The 18,497-nt window shown below is 33.0% G+C and overlaps 1 protein-coding gene across 4 annotated transcripts; it reads right to left on the bottom strand.

Moving 5' to 3' along the window:
• Nucleotides 1-94: 94 nt before the first annotated feature.
• stx12 (syntaxin 12) lies at nucleotides 95-18,239 on the bottom strand. Of its 4 annotated transcripts, none has more exons than XR_015515849.1 (10): nucleotides 18,184-18,239; nucleotides 14,225-14,402; nucleotides 10,871-10,940; nucleotides 10,681-10,780; nucleotides 9,202-9,339; nucleotides 5,778-5,821; nucleotides 5,234-5,686; nucleotides 3,739-4,016; nucleotides 2,897-2,979; nucleotides 95-1,069 (listed from the first exon to the last, which is right to left on the bottom strand). XR_015515849.1 is itself a non-coding variant. In NM_001443459.1 (10 exons), the coding sequence occupies exons 2-10, from the start codon at nucleotides 14,319-14,321 to the stop codon at nucleotides 977-979; spliced, it is 804 nt and encodes a 267-aa protein (NP_001430388.1). In that variant the 5' UTR covers nucleotides 14,322-14,402; nucleotides 18,189-18,239; the 3' UTR covers nucleotides 95-976. The 4 variants fall into 4 exon arrangements, 2 of the variants coding, with proteins under 2 accessions (NP_001430388.1, NP_001002051.2); XR_015515848.1 differs by having other exon boundaries at nucleotides 5,165-5,686; NM_001443459.1 differs by having other exon boundaries at nucleotides 3,739-3,811; nucleotides 5,581-5,686; nucleotides 18,189-18,239.
• Nucleotides 18,240-18,497: the final 258 nt, after the last annotated feature.

The following is an 18,497-nucleotide window of genomic DNA, read 5'->3' on the forward strand; positions in this document are numbered from 1 at the left end:
AGCATATCCGGACGGTTTCACATTTACTGCTCTTATTTCATCACTGCTAAATACGGCTCCAACAACTTTAAGCCAAAAAACCAGAAAGGCAGAGTTCATTAAGACACGTTTCTTTACTCATGTACTTATAGAAGTCATATAAATCAATCTTTAAAAAAGAAAAAAAACAAAGCAATCTTTTTTTTTTTGCAAGTTCTAAAAGTATGGGTGCGATTCTTTTTACATCGTTTTTTTAACATACTGTGCAGACTTTATTGTAATATACAAATCTGTTTCAGCCATAATATTGATTAGGAGTTCTTATACAACACATTTACAGCTATATGACCATCTGTGTAATAAACCTGACACCAGTAACAGTGTTGAAACTGAAGGGCAGAGATGTTTAAGCTTTAGGTATCATCGCTGCCTCATATTTGCTGTTCTACTGCTCTAAGGAATCAACAACATGGCATCAACTGTACAATGAATTCTGCAGCTCATCTAAGCGTTTCGTCTTTAACATGTGGAGTGACTCAACAACTTGGATAAATTTGAAATGTACAAGACATCTAAAGCCAACGTTATATTACAGTTAGATATAGAAAAACACTTTCAGTCATCAAACGCCTTTTTTTACACCTCGTCTCATTCCAACAAACTTGTCAAATAGGAAATAACCCGGTTTTAATAAGAAAAGTAAAGTAGTGTTAGTGCTAGAAATATATCACAAGAATCAAAATTGAATTTTTTATATCACTTATATTATTGTTTTCCCACCCCACCTGTGAGCTCATCCGCCTTCATCATACGCTAAAGGTCTTGGGAATGTTACATTCGTTTTAGCCACTTTATAGTGCTTCTAACCCTGCAAACCTACAGAGAAGAACTCTACAGGTGCTGTTGAGAGTATCTGACCTTCTTTCCCAGGTGGATGGCACTGGGTTTGAGATTGGGAAAATAAATTAAAGAAATGTGAGGGGCAGAGGAAGGATCTTCACGAGGAGAGCTTCCAGATGACAATGCCGATGATGAGCACCACTATGGAAAGGCCCACTGCCAGGAAGCATATCTTCTTACGGGACTTTTGCTACAAAAAGACAGAAATAAAACATTGAAATCATCATTACAAAGCATGTGGGTGAAAAATGAGACGTCTATTTTGGTGTCAGAATCCAATTACAATTACAAAAGTGATTTGATTTAAATAGTGAGCATATTAAGCTTTTTAATATGTCAAATAACAAATGTAACGTGTACTTGTTAAAACATAAAAGAAATGAATGAGTATACTGTATTTTGTGTTTTATTGCATGGCTCTCTGGAATACTTGATTGGTCAATTATGACATTCCAAGACTGGTTCATCCCAAAAAACAACTGCTGAATTTAATAAAACAGGCTCATCCAGGTTCTTCAAATCATCTGATCTTTCAGTGATTACATTCACATCCATATAAACGGATAGTTTACATACTACTGTTCTTGAGGGTTTGGCACCATCTTGTGACCAAATAATGAGAAAGTTATTTTTGTGTCTGTCAGGTTATCATTGAATTTTAGAGAGTTAAAATATTACAACTGAGACCAATGTCTTGTGTGCATTGTTTACTTTTGTGGAAAGTAGTCATGTAAAAAGTATAAAGATTAACATTATTTACCCCTTAAATTATGTACAATGTACAGCTGACAAACGGTTAAAAGCTAGTGTTTTTTTTTTAGGATTGTGGCATATCATAAATGAATTACTATTCATTTATATTTGTTTTGTATTGTGATACTTATTCTTCTTAACATGTAATCAAATGATATACACACATATATAAACACACATATATACAGTGGGGGAAAAAAGGGAAAATAAATACATTATCACCAGATTTTGATAAAGATGTTGATGGCAGCTTAAAGACGCCTCTCATAAGAAGAATGAAGTCACATTAATTGCTCAGGTGTGAGTTTTTTCAGACCTCAGCAAAGTGTGAAAATCGTGATGGTTCTGTGGGTTTTGTCCCTCCAAATTGATCTATATTTTGTATTTTCCATTGGATTCAAGTCAGGTGATTGGCTGGGCCAGTCTACAGCTTGATTTTCTTTAGCCTAAATGCATTTGAGAGTTTCCTTGGCTGTTTTTGATCATGGTTCTGCTACCACTTTGGTTTCATCTTCATCATCCTGATAATGTAGATGTTGAAATGAAGCAGCTAATATTAATAAACACTGACAACGGGCAGAGGGTTGCTGAATAACTAATGAAAGATTTCAGCTGCTGTCTGGGCTTTCACTGCCTTTCTACACCTCCCTTTCTTCATGTGTTCAATACCTTGTTCCTGTGTCATTTCATTTTATTACAAATAACCTAGTTTGTAAACTAATTATATTTGTTTGGATTTCTTTGGTTGTTACCAACATCCAGAGAAAATATTTCAAGTCAACAGCACCTTTAGAAATATGTTTTCTGAGAAAAAAAATTATGTTTTGAATCATTATTTCCTCCACCGTAAATAAAATGCATGACAAGATTTAGTATATATTCTATGGTTTAAATGTGTGACATCATCTTGTACAAATATATAATAGTAAATATTTTTGCACAGAAAACAATTAATAAAAGAGAATGCATTCTAATATCTTTTTTAAAAGTTTTTCTTATTTTGAGACATAAAAACACTTTTTTGTATCTTTTATTAATGCATGCTACATACATGTTTTAGATTCTGCTGTATTGTTGCAAATTTTATTATAAAAAACAAAGTCAATAATATATGAATCCTCAGTCCCACTTTAAACTCTAATTTACATGACAGTATGACATTTTACTTCCAAACTGACCTAAAAGACTCAGATATGTTGTGTCTCAAAATGACAGTATGAACCATTATAGCTGTGTTTGTATGATGCTGAAACTCTTACTGTACCTGATATTGTGCAGCTCTCTGAAGCTGCTCAGCTCCTCTCTCCACATGCACTTCTGCACTCTCCACATTAGCCTCTATGCTATCTGTAATCACAGCAAGTCAATCGCATTTTTACTTGCATTTATTTTATAGATTACAAGCTTAGACATTAGTACATGTTAAGCACTTGTTTCCCAGTAAAAACCTGAAATAAACCAGTACTCTTACAATATGTTACAAAAGAGACTAAGTCTTACAGTATGAATATAGGAGACAAAATGTATAATCTAATATGATGATGACAGATGTACATCACTGCTCAAAAACTGGTCTATCTGATTTGATGCTTACATTTACGCATGATCTAAAAAATCAAAAAGAATAATCAAGCAAGCATAAGTACACATAATTGTTCATCTTATATTACTAACTATACAAAAAATCTGTTAAACATACAAGCATTATGATTAGAGGTAGGATTTACTTGCTAAAAAAAGTATGAACTGTTAATCTAACAATAAAGTGTATGTAATAGATAGTATACATGTTTTTGCTTAATATGTAGATAATGTAGAGGCATTACAAATGTCTACCTAATATGAAATACAATGTTTAATTCAAAGGATTTTAAACACTACCAGTAACCTAAAGATTTTGCCATCATTTAAAACATTCTCATGTTGTTACATGCACCTAGAAACCCACAAATCTTCGCACCAACCCATCAAAATAAAAGTTTGGTTTAGCTTAAAGCAGCTACAAAAAGACTGAATAATGGACAGTAAATTACTGATTTTTGAAATGATAATTCAAATTTTTGCTTAAACGAACTACAAAGCAGTGCCATATTTGAGTGTACTCACCGATCATTTCACCCTGATCATGGATCATCACGGCAAGATCCTTGAAGATTTGATTCACATCCAAAATGTCCGACTGCAATCACAGCAGAGGCAGTTAGCAAAATTACAGACCATTATAATCAATGCTGAAAGGAGTACAAGTTCTTTTTTTTAGGATCATTTGATTAATATGAAGTTCGAAAGTACTGCATTTATGTGAAATAGAAAGTTTTAGAAACATTAAGTACTACCATATCAAAGTTTGGTGGTCAGTAAGATTTTAAGAACATATACACTCACTGGCCACTTTATTAAGTACACCTTACTAGTACTGGGTTGGACCCCTTTTTTGCCTTCAGACCTGCCTTAATTCTTCATGGCACAGATTCAACATTAATAAGTATTAGCATCACACAGTTGCTGCACATTTGTCGGCCACACATCCATGATGCAAATCTGCCGTTCCACCACATCCCATAGGTGCTCTATTGGATTGAGTTCTGGTGACTGTGAAGGCCATCTGAGTACAGTGAACATTATCATGTTCAAGAAACCAGTCAAAGGTGATTCACGTTTTATGACATGGCACGTTATCCTGCTGGAAGTAGCCATCAAAAGATGAGCACACTGCGGTCATAAAGTTATGGATATGGTCAGCAACAATACTCAGATAGGCTGTGGCATTAACACGATGCTCAATTGGTATCAATGGGCCCAAAGTGTGCTAAGAAAATATCCACCACACCATTACACCACCACCAGCCTGAACCTTTGGATGGATCCATGTTGTTTTCATAGAGCTTTTATGTTGTTGAGCTCAAATTCTGACCCTACAATCCGAATGTTGCAGCAGAAATCGAGACTCATCAGACCAGGCAACGTTTTTTCAATCTTCTACTGTCCAATTTTGGCAAGCCTGTGTGAATTGTAGCCTCAGTTTCCTGTTCTTAGCTGACAGGAGTGGCACCCAGTGTGGTCTTCTGCTGTAGCCCATCCGCCTCAAGGTTGGATGTCTTGTGCATTCAGAGATGCCCTTTTGCATACCTTGGTTGTAACAGGTGGTTATTTGAGTTACTGTTACCTTTCTATCGGCTTACACCAGTCTGGCCATTCTCCTGTGATCTCTGTGAAGCACCGCACACTGGATATTTTTTTATTTTTCGGATCATTCTCTGTAATTCATGTTTGTGCATGAAAATCCCAGTAGATTAGCAGTTTCTGAATTGTTCAGACCAGCCTGTCTGGCTCAAACAAACATGTGACCTTCAAAGTCACTTAAATCCCCTTTCTTCCCCATTCTGATGCAAGATTTGAACAGAAGCAGATCGTATTGGCCATGTCCACATGCCTAAATGCATTGAGTTGCTGCCATGTGATTGGCTGAGTAGAAATTGAGCAGTTGGACAGGTGTACCTAATAAAGTGGCCAGTGAGTGTATATTTACTACATTTCTGAAAAATGTGAACATTTTACTAATCAAAGAACCAAGAAAATAAAATGTTACAATTTTAAACACTGATAATAATTATCATCATCATAAGAAGAAAATGACAAATATATATATTAAGACTTATTATGACACAAAGTCAGCTTTGTGGTCATAAAAATACAGTGCATTGTTAACTATTCTAAATAGTATATTGCTGTTTTAAATTGTAAAAAATAGATTGTTTTTGGCTGTTTTTGCAGTATTTTGGATCAATAAAATGCAGAATTGGTGAGAAAGAAACTTTTAAAAACATTTTTTTTTATCACCATTCTCAATAAAAACAGAAAAAAACTAACAGAAAGAAGAAGAAGAGAATGTGTGTGAATGTGTGTAACAGGCAGTGCAGGCAGAAACAAAAAGAGGAAAAAAGAAACCTCAAGTTGACGAATGGCGGTTTCTCTTTCTTTAATGAGCTCCAGGTCCTCCTCTGTTATGGCCACGTCTTCTGTCTGAGTGGTGGTCTTGCCCCAATCATCATTACTTCACACACATGCACACAAACACATGCCTTTAGCTTGAATGCTTTTACTGAGTGCTGGAAGCTCATAAACAGGGATCATGGGACACATACTTATCAAAGGAGACCAGCTGCTCATCGTGACCTCCGTCGTCAGCCTGCAGTAAATTACAACAGAACAATAATATAGTCATTTTTTAAACATAACTGCTTTATCAGGGTTCCCCACCTCTTCACTGACTTTCACTGACTGAAAAGCTGAATGTTCATGGCCTATAATCAACAGAAAATCAGGCTTAAATGATTGCTGGCTGACAAGCATGAAAAAAACTCAAACTAAATAATATAATAATAACGAATAATAAATAATAATAATAATAATAGAAAACAAATTAAAAGAATCAAAAATTCCTGGTATCTCTCAAAAATATCAAAATCCCTTACTTTCAATGTCTGGAATAGAGTGAGCTTTTTAACCCTTTGACTGCCTGCTCCACCAAACGCTTGACCATGTTTTAACTGTTTTAAATAATGACTGTTAAAAGTAATTTAAAGATTGACTGTTTTAAATAATGGTTTACACTACACAGCAAAAACTCAAACAAATATAATCCTGTTGCATTTCTACACTTGATTTTGGTTTTGTTGTAAAAAAATATAATCATATAAACATTATATTTTAAATATTTTTCAGAATAAATTGGTCATATTTTTTTAATTTTTCACAGTATATGTATTCTGGTACTTTTACCATAAACTAACATATCAACCATTTGGTAGAGGTTTATAGTTTAGAAATTATGGTATGTGTTGAAAAAAATGCATTGAGTGTGTTACCACTTGACATTAAGAGTTAAGGAATACAATTTAAAAAAAAAATTCTTGGTGGGGTAGTTAAACGATATATATATATATATATATATATATATATATATATATATATATATATATATATATATATATATATATATATATATATATATATATATATATATATATATATATATATATATATATATATACATACACATACACACACACACATATATATACATATATACATATATACATATACATAAACACACATACACATATATACATATATATATATATATATATATATATATATATATATATATATATATATATATATATATATATATATATATATATAACATTACACCACATAGATTACACACAAGCTATAAAAAGCTACTGTGCTTAGAGAAAAAAACTGGGCATCGGTTTACCATCAAGGATTGTTGTGTTTATATCCATGTGAGATACATAAAGAGCAATTAAGTGGGCTTAGACTTAAGTGGGGTGCGTCTCAATCCGCTCTGTACCTCATGGATCAGTAGGTCGTGTACACAAATTCGAGAATAGTGATAAGCTTAGTTTAGTACACATTGACTGTGACATGGGAACATCCTCTTTGTGCGTCATCAAAACTGAAATTCATAAACAACAAATAATACTTTTCATACATACAGTAAATAATAGCTAAAAAGTTTACAATAATTATAGCAATATTTTAATCAACATTTTCTAGATTGTTCTTAACCTATGTTGGATCATGTTAAATATAAATAAATAACATTACTCATTTTCGTTTATGTTTGATGATTCGGATCATGCTCCCTAACTGCCCTAAGAGATCATAGTAAGTATGATGCTCCTGATTTCATAAAGCATTGTGGGACTTTTAAAAGAGCACTGGAGGAATTTTGCGACTGAGACAGCACTTAAAATGACTCCATGACTACTGAACATTGAGCTCATTGAAACGCACCCTAAAATGAATTAGTCCTTTAACATGTCATAGGCATTCACATGGACCTTTTTGGTGTTCTTCACATACTCCCTAATACGCACTTTTGGGAAACGGTTCTATTGTACCAACAGTCATTAAATGGAGAGTTCCTCACCAATTAACGCTTCGCTAAGCCACACCCAAAAACCGCCACCCACTAATCGTGGCTTATCAACTTTAGCTACGCGCAAGGGCTCTGTCTAGCTTTCGAGCGAGTGCATATGGATTGTGCAAATCTGATACCTGGTATCCTTAAAAGTTTGGACAGAATGGTGGAATTTTTCCCCTTTTCAAAACCAAAAACCCAAGAGGAGAAATGCCAGTGTGGACCAAGCTCTGTGAGGGGCGCTAAAGGAGCGGAGTTAAGTTGGTTTTGTTTTGCTATTCCTGACACATTCAGTGATAGACCAACAGCAATAACTCACACACCTTACCCTAAACAGATTTAAACTGTTTCCAACAAAAATACAAAGCTGGTTATGTTTCACAGCTGTCTTTTTTCTTTTTTTTCGCTTGATATTATGAGTAATGCTCCGTTAAAGCCTTCGCCATAGTAACTTATTCATACTAATAGCGAATGTCTTATAATAACATGAGTTATGATCCAAAAAATACAAATCTGCCAATCTGTAGCTAACTTTACTGAACTTCATTTTTCCATCTATTTCAAGCTACAAATATTTGAAATTAAAAATCAACAGAACTAAACCGAGATATGATCACAAACTGAGCACTTTGGCGATCATATACTTTACCCGCAGCTGTTTTTCAGTCATTTATAAAGAGCACACAAGCATACTGACAGTTATAGGTAACTTACTGTACATTGTTATGGGTCAGTGACGCTAATATTCGGCACAAATCAATCAGTTTCCCCTTTCTGGCTGTTTCTTTTTATGAATGAACTATGTAAAAGCACTGTCCATGCGTGTTTCCTCGTCGATTAGTAATGCTATTTTTCATTGCACAACAATTAATCTATCAGGCTTTAGGCTAAAAATAGAGAAATCATGGTTAAATTTATACTGGATTATTTTTAAATGTCACCTCTCCTGCTGAGCTAAGCTGTCAAATGGTTAGCATATGAGGCGGCTAGACTAAGCTAGCTTCAATTTTGATTGAAGTATTCTCTAATCGGTTGCTTATTATGTCATGAATATACCCCTGTAACGCATACTGCAGTCCTTTTTTGTCTGGCTTTCTCGGATATCTCACCTGTTCACCAAAAATGACATTATATCCCTGACAATGTCTGACACTGGCGCACACACATTGTAAAAGCCGTGCCAGGCACGAAAGCTAGACAGGCGTAGCAACAGTAACTAAGGAGAACGGGGCTAAGCGAAGAGTCAAATACTCACACTCAGGTGGCCCTAAATTTGTCTTTCTTCTGTTAAACACAAAACAAGATCTTCTAAAGAATGCTGAAAAACCGAAGCTATCGACATTCACAGTAGAAAAAAAAATACTATGGAAGTCAACGACAGCTTCTCTCTTTTTTGATGTTCAACAGAAAAAAAGAGGAGGGTAAGAAAAGAATGTCAGATTTTTTATTTTTGTGTGGGCGTTATTATTTGGTATTGGGTACCATTTTCATATCTGGCTACGCTTGTAACAATATGCCACTGAAGCAGGTACTTGCATTATTACAGTTAAGCAGATGATGGGAATGTGGAAAATGACATCCCTATTCAGAACTAATGCTGAAATATGAGTGTAGCTTACAGAGAGACGAGACCCCGCTCGAGCTCTGGCCACTGACTCCTTCTCTTTCTCCGCGGCTTGACGCTGCACAGCCTGAAAGTTGTTTAGAGCAGCGGAGAAATCATTCATCAGCCGGTCCTTCTGGATCTTTTGCTGTCTCTGTTTAAAAAGAAACATCAGAAAACATATGGTAAAAACTGTATACACTACAGGGCTGTTGAATGCTTGATTCTGATTGGCTGATAAACAAACTAAGGTGTGCAATTATTTTCAAATAAAGTTTCAGGCAGGTCTTCAGGTCATGGCCGCATCATAACCTCGAGTGTGCATTATTGTTTAATAATCAACTATTATCAATCATTTATCATCAATCATCAATTATTGATTTCTTACTTCACACGCTACAACAGCAAAAAAGAAAGAAATGTGCAAGAAACAAAGACTGGAGGACCAAAACCCGACAAATGTCACTAGGTGCGCTAACTAGGGTTGCAAAAGTCCAAAAATTTTCATGGCTGGCGACTGAATTTGGGAGTTAAAGGGAATATATTGGAATTAATCGGAATATATGGGAATGAAGCTAGTGCTTTTCAGCCAATGATAAACCGGTGAAATGTTTATGTGACTATTTTCACTTTCATAAGGGTCCTTTTAGCATTGTTTTACAGCATTAATGATGTAATATAATTCAAATATGATCAGTTATTAGACTTAAGCATTTGTATAGTTGTTAAAGCATAAAAAAAGACAAAAAAATTAAAAGCAGGTGCCGTCATTAGCAGCAGGCTAGCACAGAAATTCCAGTGAAAATACCGGGGTAAAATTTATTTCCATATTTTAAAGACATGATGCTGAAAACTTTATTTTAATGCAGTGCTTTTTGTTTGGTCTGATACCCACTTTATATCATATACTCAGCCAGGCAGTGAAGATCGCAGATTTTTAAAGAAATCAGATCTTAAACGCAGTGATTTTGTCTAGGATGATAATTCACCAGAAGCCCTGGGGCTTCATTTTCATGGCAAAAACATTTCAATAATAAATATACAATTAAAAAACAACAAACAAAAGAACATATAAATTAAATAAGATTTTTAGCGCTCAGTATTTTAAAGTAATTTAAATAAATGTCCTTAAATTGCAGCAAAGATTTCAACTTGGAAAACTTCCAAAATTCAAGAGAAAGTTTTCAAATTTTCAGATAAGTTGTCCAGAAATTTACCAAAAATATTCCACCCCTTTGCAGCCCTAGTGGTATATTGAATGGTCCATTAAATGACAAAAAAAAAATAAAGCACACAGAGGTGTAACGGCATGTTTAAGGAGAAGATTCAGATAACATTAGTTAAAAACGTATGATAAAAAAATTGTATTATATAGGGATGACAACATGTTATAAAAACTTCATTAGCACCTCCAACTGACAATCTTGTTTCATTTGCTTATGATTCATGTAAACACTTTAAAGGTCAGGAATTAAACTGGCAACTACAAAAGTACCTGTTCGGAGAGGGAGACGGGCAATGAGATTGAGCCGAGGTCTTTCAGGTGTTTGTTGGTCTCCTTTGCCAGCTGGTTTGTGTGGTGCTGCATATACTGACTATAAACATATCACACATGCTGCATGAATGAGCACAAGAGAAACAGGAAATGCACATCCATAAATAAATCAAGGGTGAAACACACTTACAGTCTCTCCCGCAGGCCGCTGGTGTCTAGTTTTGTGCCCAGTTGGTTGACCAAGCCCTTGATTTGAGCGGCTAATAGAGAAAAAGCATAAAAACGTACTAATTTCAGTATCTGTAAAATCAAAACAGCACAAAGCTATGAATAATACTGTAAATATCATGGCTGTAGTGCTACACCAAAAAAAATAAAAATAAAAAAATAAAAAATAAAAATAAAAATAAAAAAAAATCAAGAAATAATATTCTGTACAGGAAAAACAAACATCTCAAATTGATACTAAAGTAACACCAATGTTATAAAGAAAAACGTTTAACAGTTTGTTTATTAATAATTGTATTAATTATTAAATTGAATTATTAAATAGTAAAATAGTTAAGTTAAAAAGACAATCAAGACATTTTAATAATATTCTACACCTGGTTGGTTCCATTTTGGATTACGTAGCTAAGTATTAGACTAAAATGTATCTCTGCCATATACATACAGGTAACAATATATATTTATATATATATATATATATATACACACACACACACAGTTGAAGTCAGAATTATTAGCCCCCTTTTGATTATTTTCTTTTTTTTTATATTTCCCAAATTATGTTTAACAGAGCAAGGACATTTTCACAGTATGTCTGATAATATTTTTTCTTCTGGAAAAAGTCTTATTTGTTTTATTTCGGCTAGAATAAAAGCAGTTCTTAATTTTTTTAAAAACAATTTTTAGACAAAACTATTAGCCCCTTTAAGTTAATTTTTTTCGAGTCTACAGAACAAACCATCGTTATACTTGCCTAATTACCCTAACCTGCCAAGTAATTTTTTTTCTTCTTTTTTTTTTTTACAACTAATATTTTACCTGTATTTTTTTAAATGAGACATGAGGAAAAAAAAGTATTAAGGTATCTTGTTTGTCTGCAATAGGCATAGGACGATAACTGGTTTCAAGGTTTACTGCAATTTGGAAAAGTCAAGGTTTTAAAAAACACAAAAATGTTCAGTTATACCATTCCTAAGGTATAGGCAAATTTTTTAGGGCAACAGTATCTATAGCAAAAGAACTCTCTAAATCAAAAGCAACTGGTCAGCCCACGACTCAGCAAACATCTAAAAAAACAAGTTGCTTATACAGGCCCATAGCCAGGGGGGACCCACCTCTAACTGACAAAGTTCCAGAATTTGTTCCATACATAAGCTCATTTATCCTATTTTGACTGTTATGCCATAATAAAATGTGAAAAAAACCCTTAAAAGAAGTCTTTACCACCAAACAGCATCCTGTATTTGCTGTCGCTTCAGAGTGATTAAGGGAAAGTTGAATGAGCTGGCCAGTTAGTTGTTTAAATTAATGATATTTATATGACAAGAAGCTTTAAGTATTTAATTTAAAGCTTTAACAGATTCATATTTTTCTAATGATAAATGATAATAATTTCAAAAATAATTATTGTTCTTATATTTCTTCTTGCTTCAAGGTAATCCAGCAAAACGTGCTTAAAAATGTCACTAAAATGCAACCTATTTAAACATCATAATTGAATAGAAAATGGGCGAATAACTGCAAAAAGGTTTACTTTTAAGAAAAAAGAAGCACCGCTGGCAACGAGCCTGTTACACACCAAAATCCAGCATGCAATAGACCAGAACAGTGCGGTGGCTTAAATTCTATCTAAAGAAAAGAAGTAAGAAAATAGCAGAAGTCAATCATTTATTTTAATTATTTTGCCTGACAAGTTAGAAACAAAATAAGGCAATAATATTTTAAATGTTTCTCAAAATAAAATATATTGTGTTCAATGGGGAAGTGTTTTTGTTTTTCTAAGACATTTAAAAAGAACTTATTTTAAAGCAGTAATCAAAATACAGTGATGGTGTGAAATTATATTTTTATCCAAGCTTATCATACCATCACAATCTTATACTGACCCATGCCTAGTCTACGACATATACTGCGATATAAACATAATTTCACAAGATGACTTACTAACTCTATTTGGAAAGAATTCACAGTTTTAGATTGATTGGGATTATTTTTTAAGAGTAGTATCTGCATAAAAAATAATTACAAGTAAATAAAAACAATTAAAAAATAATAAACAAATTACAAGGACAGATAAAAACGATTCATTTAAGATAAAATAATCTTTGTTTTATTATTTTTTTTGTGGAATCGAACAGTATTGAGATACAGAAATTAAATAATATTAGTGTTCATTATAAAGATATATAAAAAAAAGTCACAGGATTTAAACTTCTGAACTTCTTGGTTTAAATTAGCCTGAAATCCTACACAGTCACAGGCCTTAAAAACACATTCCAATGAAAATCTTTAACTCTATTTGGGTTCAACTTTGTGATGACCCCCTCAAAATCAGGTTCTGAAACTTGTTTTTTTTATATCAATGACATTGCTTGACCAATTGCTGAAATATATTGTGCAGCCTTAAGCAAGACTATCAGAAATATTTAATAATCCTACCAAAACCCAAACAGCACTGCTTCATGGATCATGGATCAGAATTCTCTGCCGAACACATTTATTTTGAAATTCAAATGGACAAAATGACAAAAAGAAACTCAAAGGCAGCTAAAAAAAAGTGCAGTTTTTTGTGCCAGAAAATAATTTCACAATTACAGAAATCGTAATGATATACATTTTTCCCCCATAACATCACATTTTATTTTGTCAAAAATTCAGATCAGTCCCCACATTTATTTTATACCTCATCACTCCTACTTAAATCAACCATGTTTTGTAGCGTCTGAAGATATCAGGAGTTCAAATATGCAGTCTTGTAACAATGTTACTAAACAGAGATTCCAATAACATAATATAATTTGTTCTTCTTCAGCTCCAGAAAAGGGAAAGAAAAAAATACCAAGCTGAGTGACCCACATTTGGTTTCAGACCACTGAAAATCTTTAACAATCCACTAATGGATCCAATGTCAAATCCCATCTAAAAGTTAAACTCAAATTGCGTACAATTTTAAGTAACAAAGGAAAATATTAAGAACCAAATCTTAAAGGATAGGGGGGAGGGAATACACTACATCTGCTTTTTCCCCATTTTTTTAACTGATCCAATTGGCATATAAAACTAAAGATGGCCAAGGTCATCAAACATAACTAATAGACCAAAATATCTATCTGACCAAACATCATATTGATGCTGTCATACTTATAAACTTCTTTTCAGACAAGAATTTGGAGGTATGAACCATTGGTTAAGTTCTCATGTCATTTTATTCATCTTATACATGCCAATCATAACCATTGTGACCATCTGATACAGTCTCTGGTACTTGTATTAGCTCTCTGCAACCAGTTATGTCAGGGCAGACGCAGACACTCACTATTCAGTGTGATCTTCTGAATATTGGAGCTGCATGTCTGAATGAGGCTGCTGAAGTCTTTTGGCGAAGCGCGCTGATCTGTCCTTCCGTACGACATGACTGCAGGAGAATCTGCTGGACGTCTCAGGAGAAAGGGTGGAGCAAACTACAGCAGGAAGCCAACCAGCGCCTGAAAATGCTGAGAGCAGAGAAACACTGTCAGAAGATACACAGGACATGGAAAAAACTGAAACAACTGAATTCTAGCTGTGTGCCATTAATGAGGCTTTGTGTGATTTTTTAAGTCACTAAACAGCTATTTAAATAAACGCATGTGCTGTGTGTTTCAGAGTAAACGGCATGTGCAGAACATATGTAAGAAAGTGAAGCACATTAACAACAGACAATCTATAAGGGATGTTTTCTAAAAAAATAAGTATCTATATAGTAAATTAAGGGGCAGCACGATCTCCTCACAGCAAGAAGATCGCTGGTTTGAGCCTCAGCTAGGTCAGATGGCGTTTCTGTGTGGAGTTTGCATGTTCTCCTGGTGTTCGCGTGGGTTTCCACTGGTTTCCCTTACAAGTCCAAAGACATGCGCTACAGGTGAATTGGATAAGCTGAACTGTCTGTATAGTGTGTGTGTGTGCGTGTGTGTGTGTATGTTTCCCAGTGATGGGTTGCAGCTGGAAGGGCATCCGCTGCATAAAACATATGCTGGATAAATTGGCGGTTCATTCCGCTGTGGTGACTATAGATTTAAAAAGGGACTAAGTCGAAAAGAAAATGAATGAATAGTAAATTAAAATGAACAGGAGTCATAAATATTACAACTGTAATCTTAGAGCTGTAATCAGACATATTTTATTATATCTTATTACTATAGTTTATATTAATAGTTTGAATTTGTTTTATTTTGTTTTGTTCCTAAATTAAAATTTTGGCCATTTTGTTGTGTTTCAAATTTTTACTATTTTATTAATCTATTCAATTCAATACATTTTACTGTCTATCCCACAGGGGTTAGAAATTTCTCTTTAGACATAGGCTCAACAACAAAACATAAATACACTTACACAATTATTTATAAAAAAAAACATTTCTTTGGAAAAAACAATAGCAGAGGAAATAAATGTCTTCTTGTGCTTAGCCTTTTTTTTTTTTTGCTAAAGGGACTTTATACCATCTACCAGACGTAAGAAACTTAAAAGAACCGTATAAAGTTTTTTTTTTGCTGCTACAAATAAATCAGTAAGAGGTTTTTGTCTCATCATTTATTTTACTCACTACGTTTATTAACCTTAAAAGTTTACTTTTGCGTTTAAAATAGAGAGAGTTAAATCAGGCTACATTATTAAAAGGACAGACTCAATACGTGATCTATATACGACAATCAAAATGTCCTTCTCAGTATCAAAACTTCTCAGTTTTCTCAACAAACTCAACCGCTCCTGAGGCTTTTGAAAAAATTCTCTGAGTGTTTATCAAAAGAGAATTAAAAGTTTATTTCCACACTTAAATATTTAAAATAACTCACCGATTCAACTTCCTCCCTATTAATTAGCAAAGGTCAAAGGTGCAAAGAATTCTCTGTTGTCCAACTTGTGATAAAATTGACAAAATATATCCATTGACTAAGTATTCTTTACACATCCCACCAATAACAGATCATCTGCATACCTTTCAGATTTTCATTGACATAAGTTATATTGTTTATATAAATAGAAAATAAACTTAGTGATAAAACACATCATTGAGGAAGGCCAGTATTTAACACCAAATTCTCAGACTATACATAAACCTATACATGCTGTGGTCGATCCCGCAAGAAACTATAGAACCACAAAATAAGTTTGGTAAACTTGCAGACCTTCTAATCGCCTCAAATCAAAAGAATATCTATATATCCTTTTAATATTTATATTACTTTTTTGTTTTCTAAAAAAGGCAATATTAAATGTAAATTTTATTAATCTATTATTAATACAATGACACTACTTATTTGTTTTATTATTTAACAATAAGTAAAAAATACTTAAAAATAAAATCAACATGATTTTACAATAAAACTGTAACAACTGAATTATATTGTTTTTCAACATTTTTTTATTACAAAATGAAATATTAAATAAAGTTTATTTTCCTCTTTATAGTATTTTTATTTAGTTATAAATATAATAATTTAATGTTAATGTCACTTTAATTTATGTTAACAAGAAAATGTAATAATTGTATTTTACATTAAAGTTTTTGAAATTACATTGATTACAGAAAAATACTAAAAACTAAATTAGAAATAGGGCTGCGTGATATTGGAAAAATCTAGCAATGCAATGTTTTTTTTTTATTTTGCGATATATATTGCAATACCAGTACAACTTTACCAGATGGAAAGAATTTATAATGTTAGATCAATTGAGATGTTTCTGCAGGGGGAGTGCATCTCCATACAATCTAATAAACAATCTATAAATTTCCCCAACAAATTTTCGTTGTGGTCTCTGTGATATTTGCGGTGCATTTGCGCATGTTGTGAGTATTATCATGCATAACAATCTATAAATCTGATTTTTTTTTTTAAATACAACAACAATAAAGTGTTTTATAATTTCTTGAGTCAAACAATATTCAAGTACAATAATTGAATGATATAAATAAAAATAATTCAATTAAATGAATTTTTGTTAGTCACAAGTAGTGCAATTTCTTATGTCTAGATGTTTTTAACATCATTTTACAATTCCAAGCATTAGAAACACATGATAAACTATAATACAAACACTACATTGCAAATAATCATTGTGACATCAATGCTGAAATATATATATATATATATATATATATATATATATATATATATATATATATATATATATATATATATATATATATATATATATATATAGTGCAGCATAATTAGAAACATTATTTGGTATGGTGCCATATTACAAAATGCATTATTTGTATCAATAATAATTATACTACCCCCATACTGATCGATAGTTTTTTTTTTTTTTTTTTAGTTGTACTTGCACTTTTTGTTCTCATTACAAACACCTTTGACTTCAAGTTTAAATCAGTGTGTAATGCTAACGTTACCTTACATGTCCTCTAATGATTAGATAACCAGATAAACACATCATCATGGCGCTAAACAGTTCAGATAGCACTTCGAATCAAGGGAGTGTGGACAAAAAATATATATGAGGCATGAGTGTGCACTTTAAAGAATACATACTGTAGTGCACACTGACGTGAGCACTTAGTGATGATGAGCTAAAGATGAATGATTCAGTAACGTTACTTAACTCAGTCTCGCACATGCGTAAAACACATAAACAGACACGGTGATGTCAAGCTGCTTACTCATATTACAGTGATAACATGTATACGTCACTCCCTTTAGATAAACCTGCACTAAAATGATTATATACTAGATAGAGAGTGGTTTATGTAAGATTGATCCATAACTAAATTCATAAGGTATGTTAATAACCAGAGACTGCTATATAAAGCCGTTAAAGAGACTGTACTAACTATTAATGGTTGTCAGTGTATTAGAGCACGTGTTTGTACTTTTCTGATGAATGTAATAAACACAAGTGATAAAAAAGGAACTGTCACAACTGACCCTAGAGTAATGAATGCTAAGCTACTGAGCTAACTTACTAAACACCCCTACTATGCAAAATACAGCGTTAACTATTGTTAACTAATATGTGTTTTAATTAATAAAACAAAAGAGACTAGCTTTTTGAAAAGTACAACAGCAAACTACAATGCACTGAAAGGCGCTTTAAAACACAAAACAACACCCGTCAACAGTTAGCAGAAAATACAAATGACACAAAACACGCCGCATTAAACTATCCGCTTCAAAGATTGTATGACTTTTTCATAATATGCCATATCTACTGCGAACATATATCAAAGCAGTCATCACGCAGTTTCCCTACATTATTACAAATAAATATACAGACCTTACTTGAGCTTGGGGCCGCTCCTTACTCGGGACTTCCGGTCTGATGCACTTTCTACTTCCGCTAAGGGGCAGAGCTATCAAGTGCATGTGACAGCCGACAGCTCAGAAAGCCACGCCATTCAAAATAAATGAACTAATTACAAAACATGTTAACTATCTTTTCATTTCATTATATCAGTTTATGACTGATACTTTATCAAAATATGTAATTTTCTTGTGTTCACTAACGTTGTAACGTTAATGCAGATATATGTAAATAATTACAATAAGATTATTCGACATGTCAACAAGATTTTTTAGTCACTGATCACG

Source organism: Danio rerio, chromosome 19, assembly GCF_052040795.2.
Source record: "Danio rerio strain M-AB ecotype USA chromosome 19, GRCz13ab, whole genome shotgun sequence".
NCBI lineage: Eukaryota > Metazoa > Chordata > Actinopteri > Cypriniformes > Danionidae > Danio > Danio rerio.

Bases quoted from the DNA above. Each gene is read 5' to 3' on its own strand.
- stx12 (NM_001443459.1), bottom strand. From the start codon at position 14,321: ATGTCGTACGGAAGGACAGATCAGCGCGCTTCGCCAAAAGACTTCAGC. The intron at 10,941-14,224 runs GTGAGTGTCTGC...TTTCTCTATTAG, and splicing joins TCAGAAGATCACACTGAATA to CCGCTCAAATCAAGGGCTTG. The intron at 10,781-10,870 runs GTAAGTGTGTTT...ATATGTTTATAG, and splicing joins AGCGGCCTGCGGGAGAGACT to TCAGTATATGCAGCACCACA.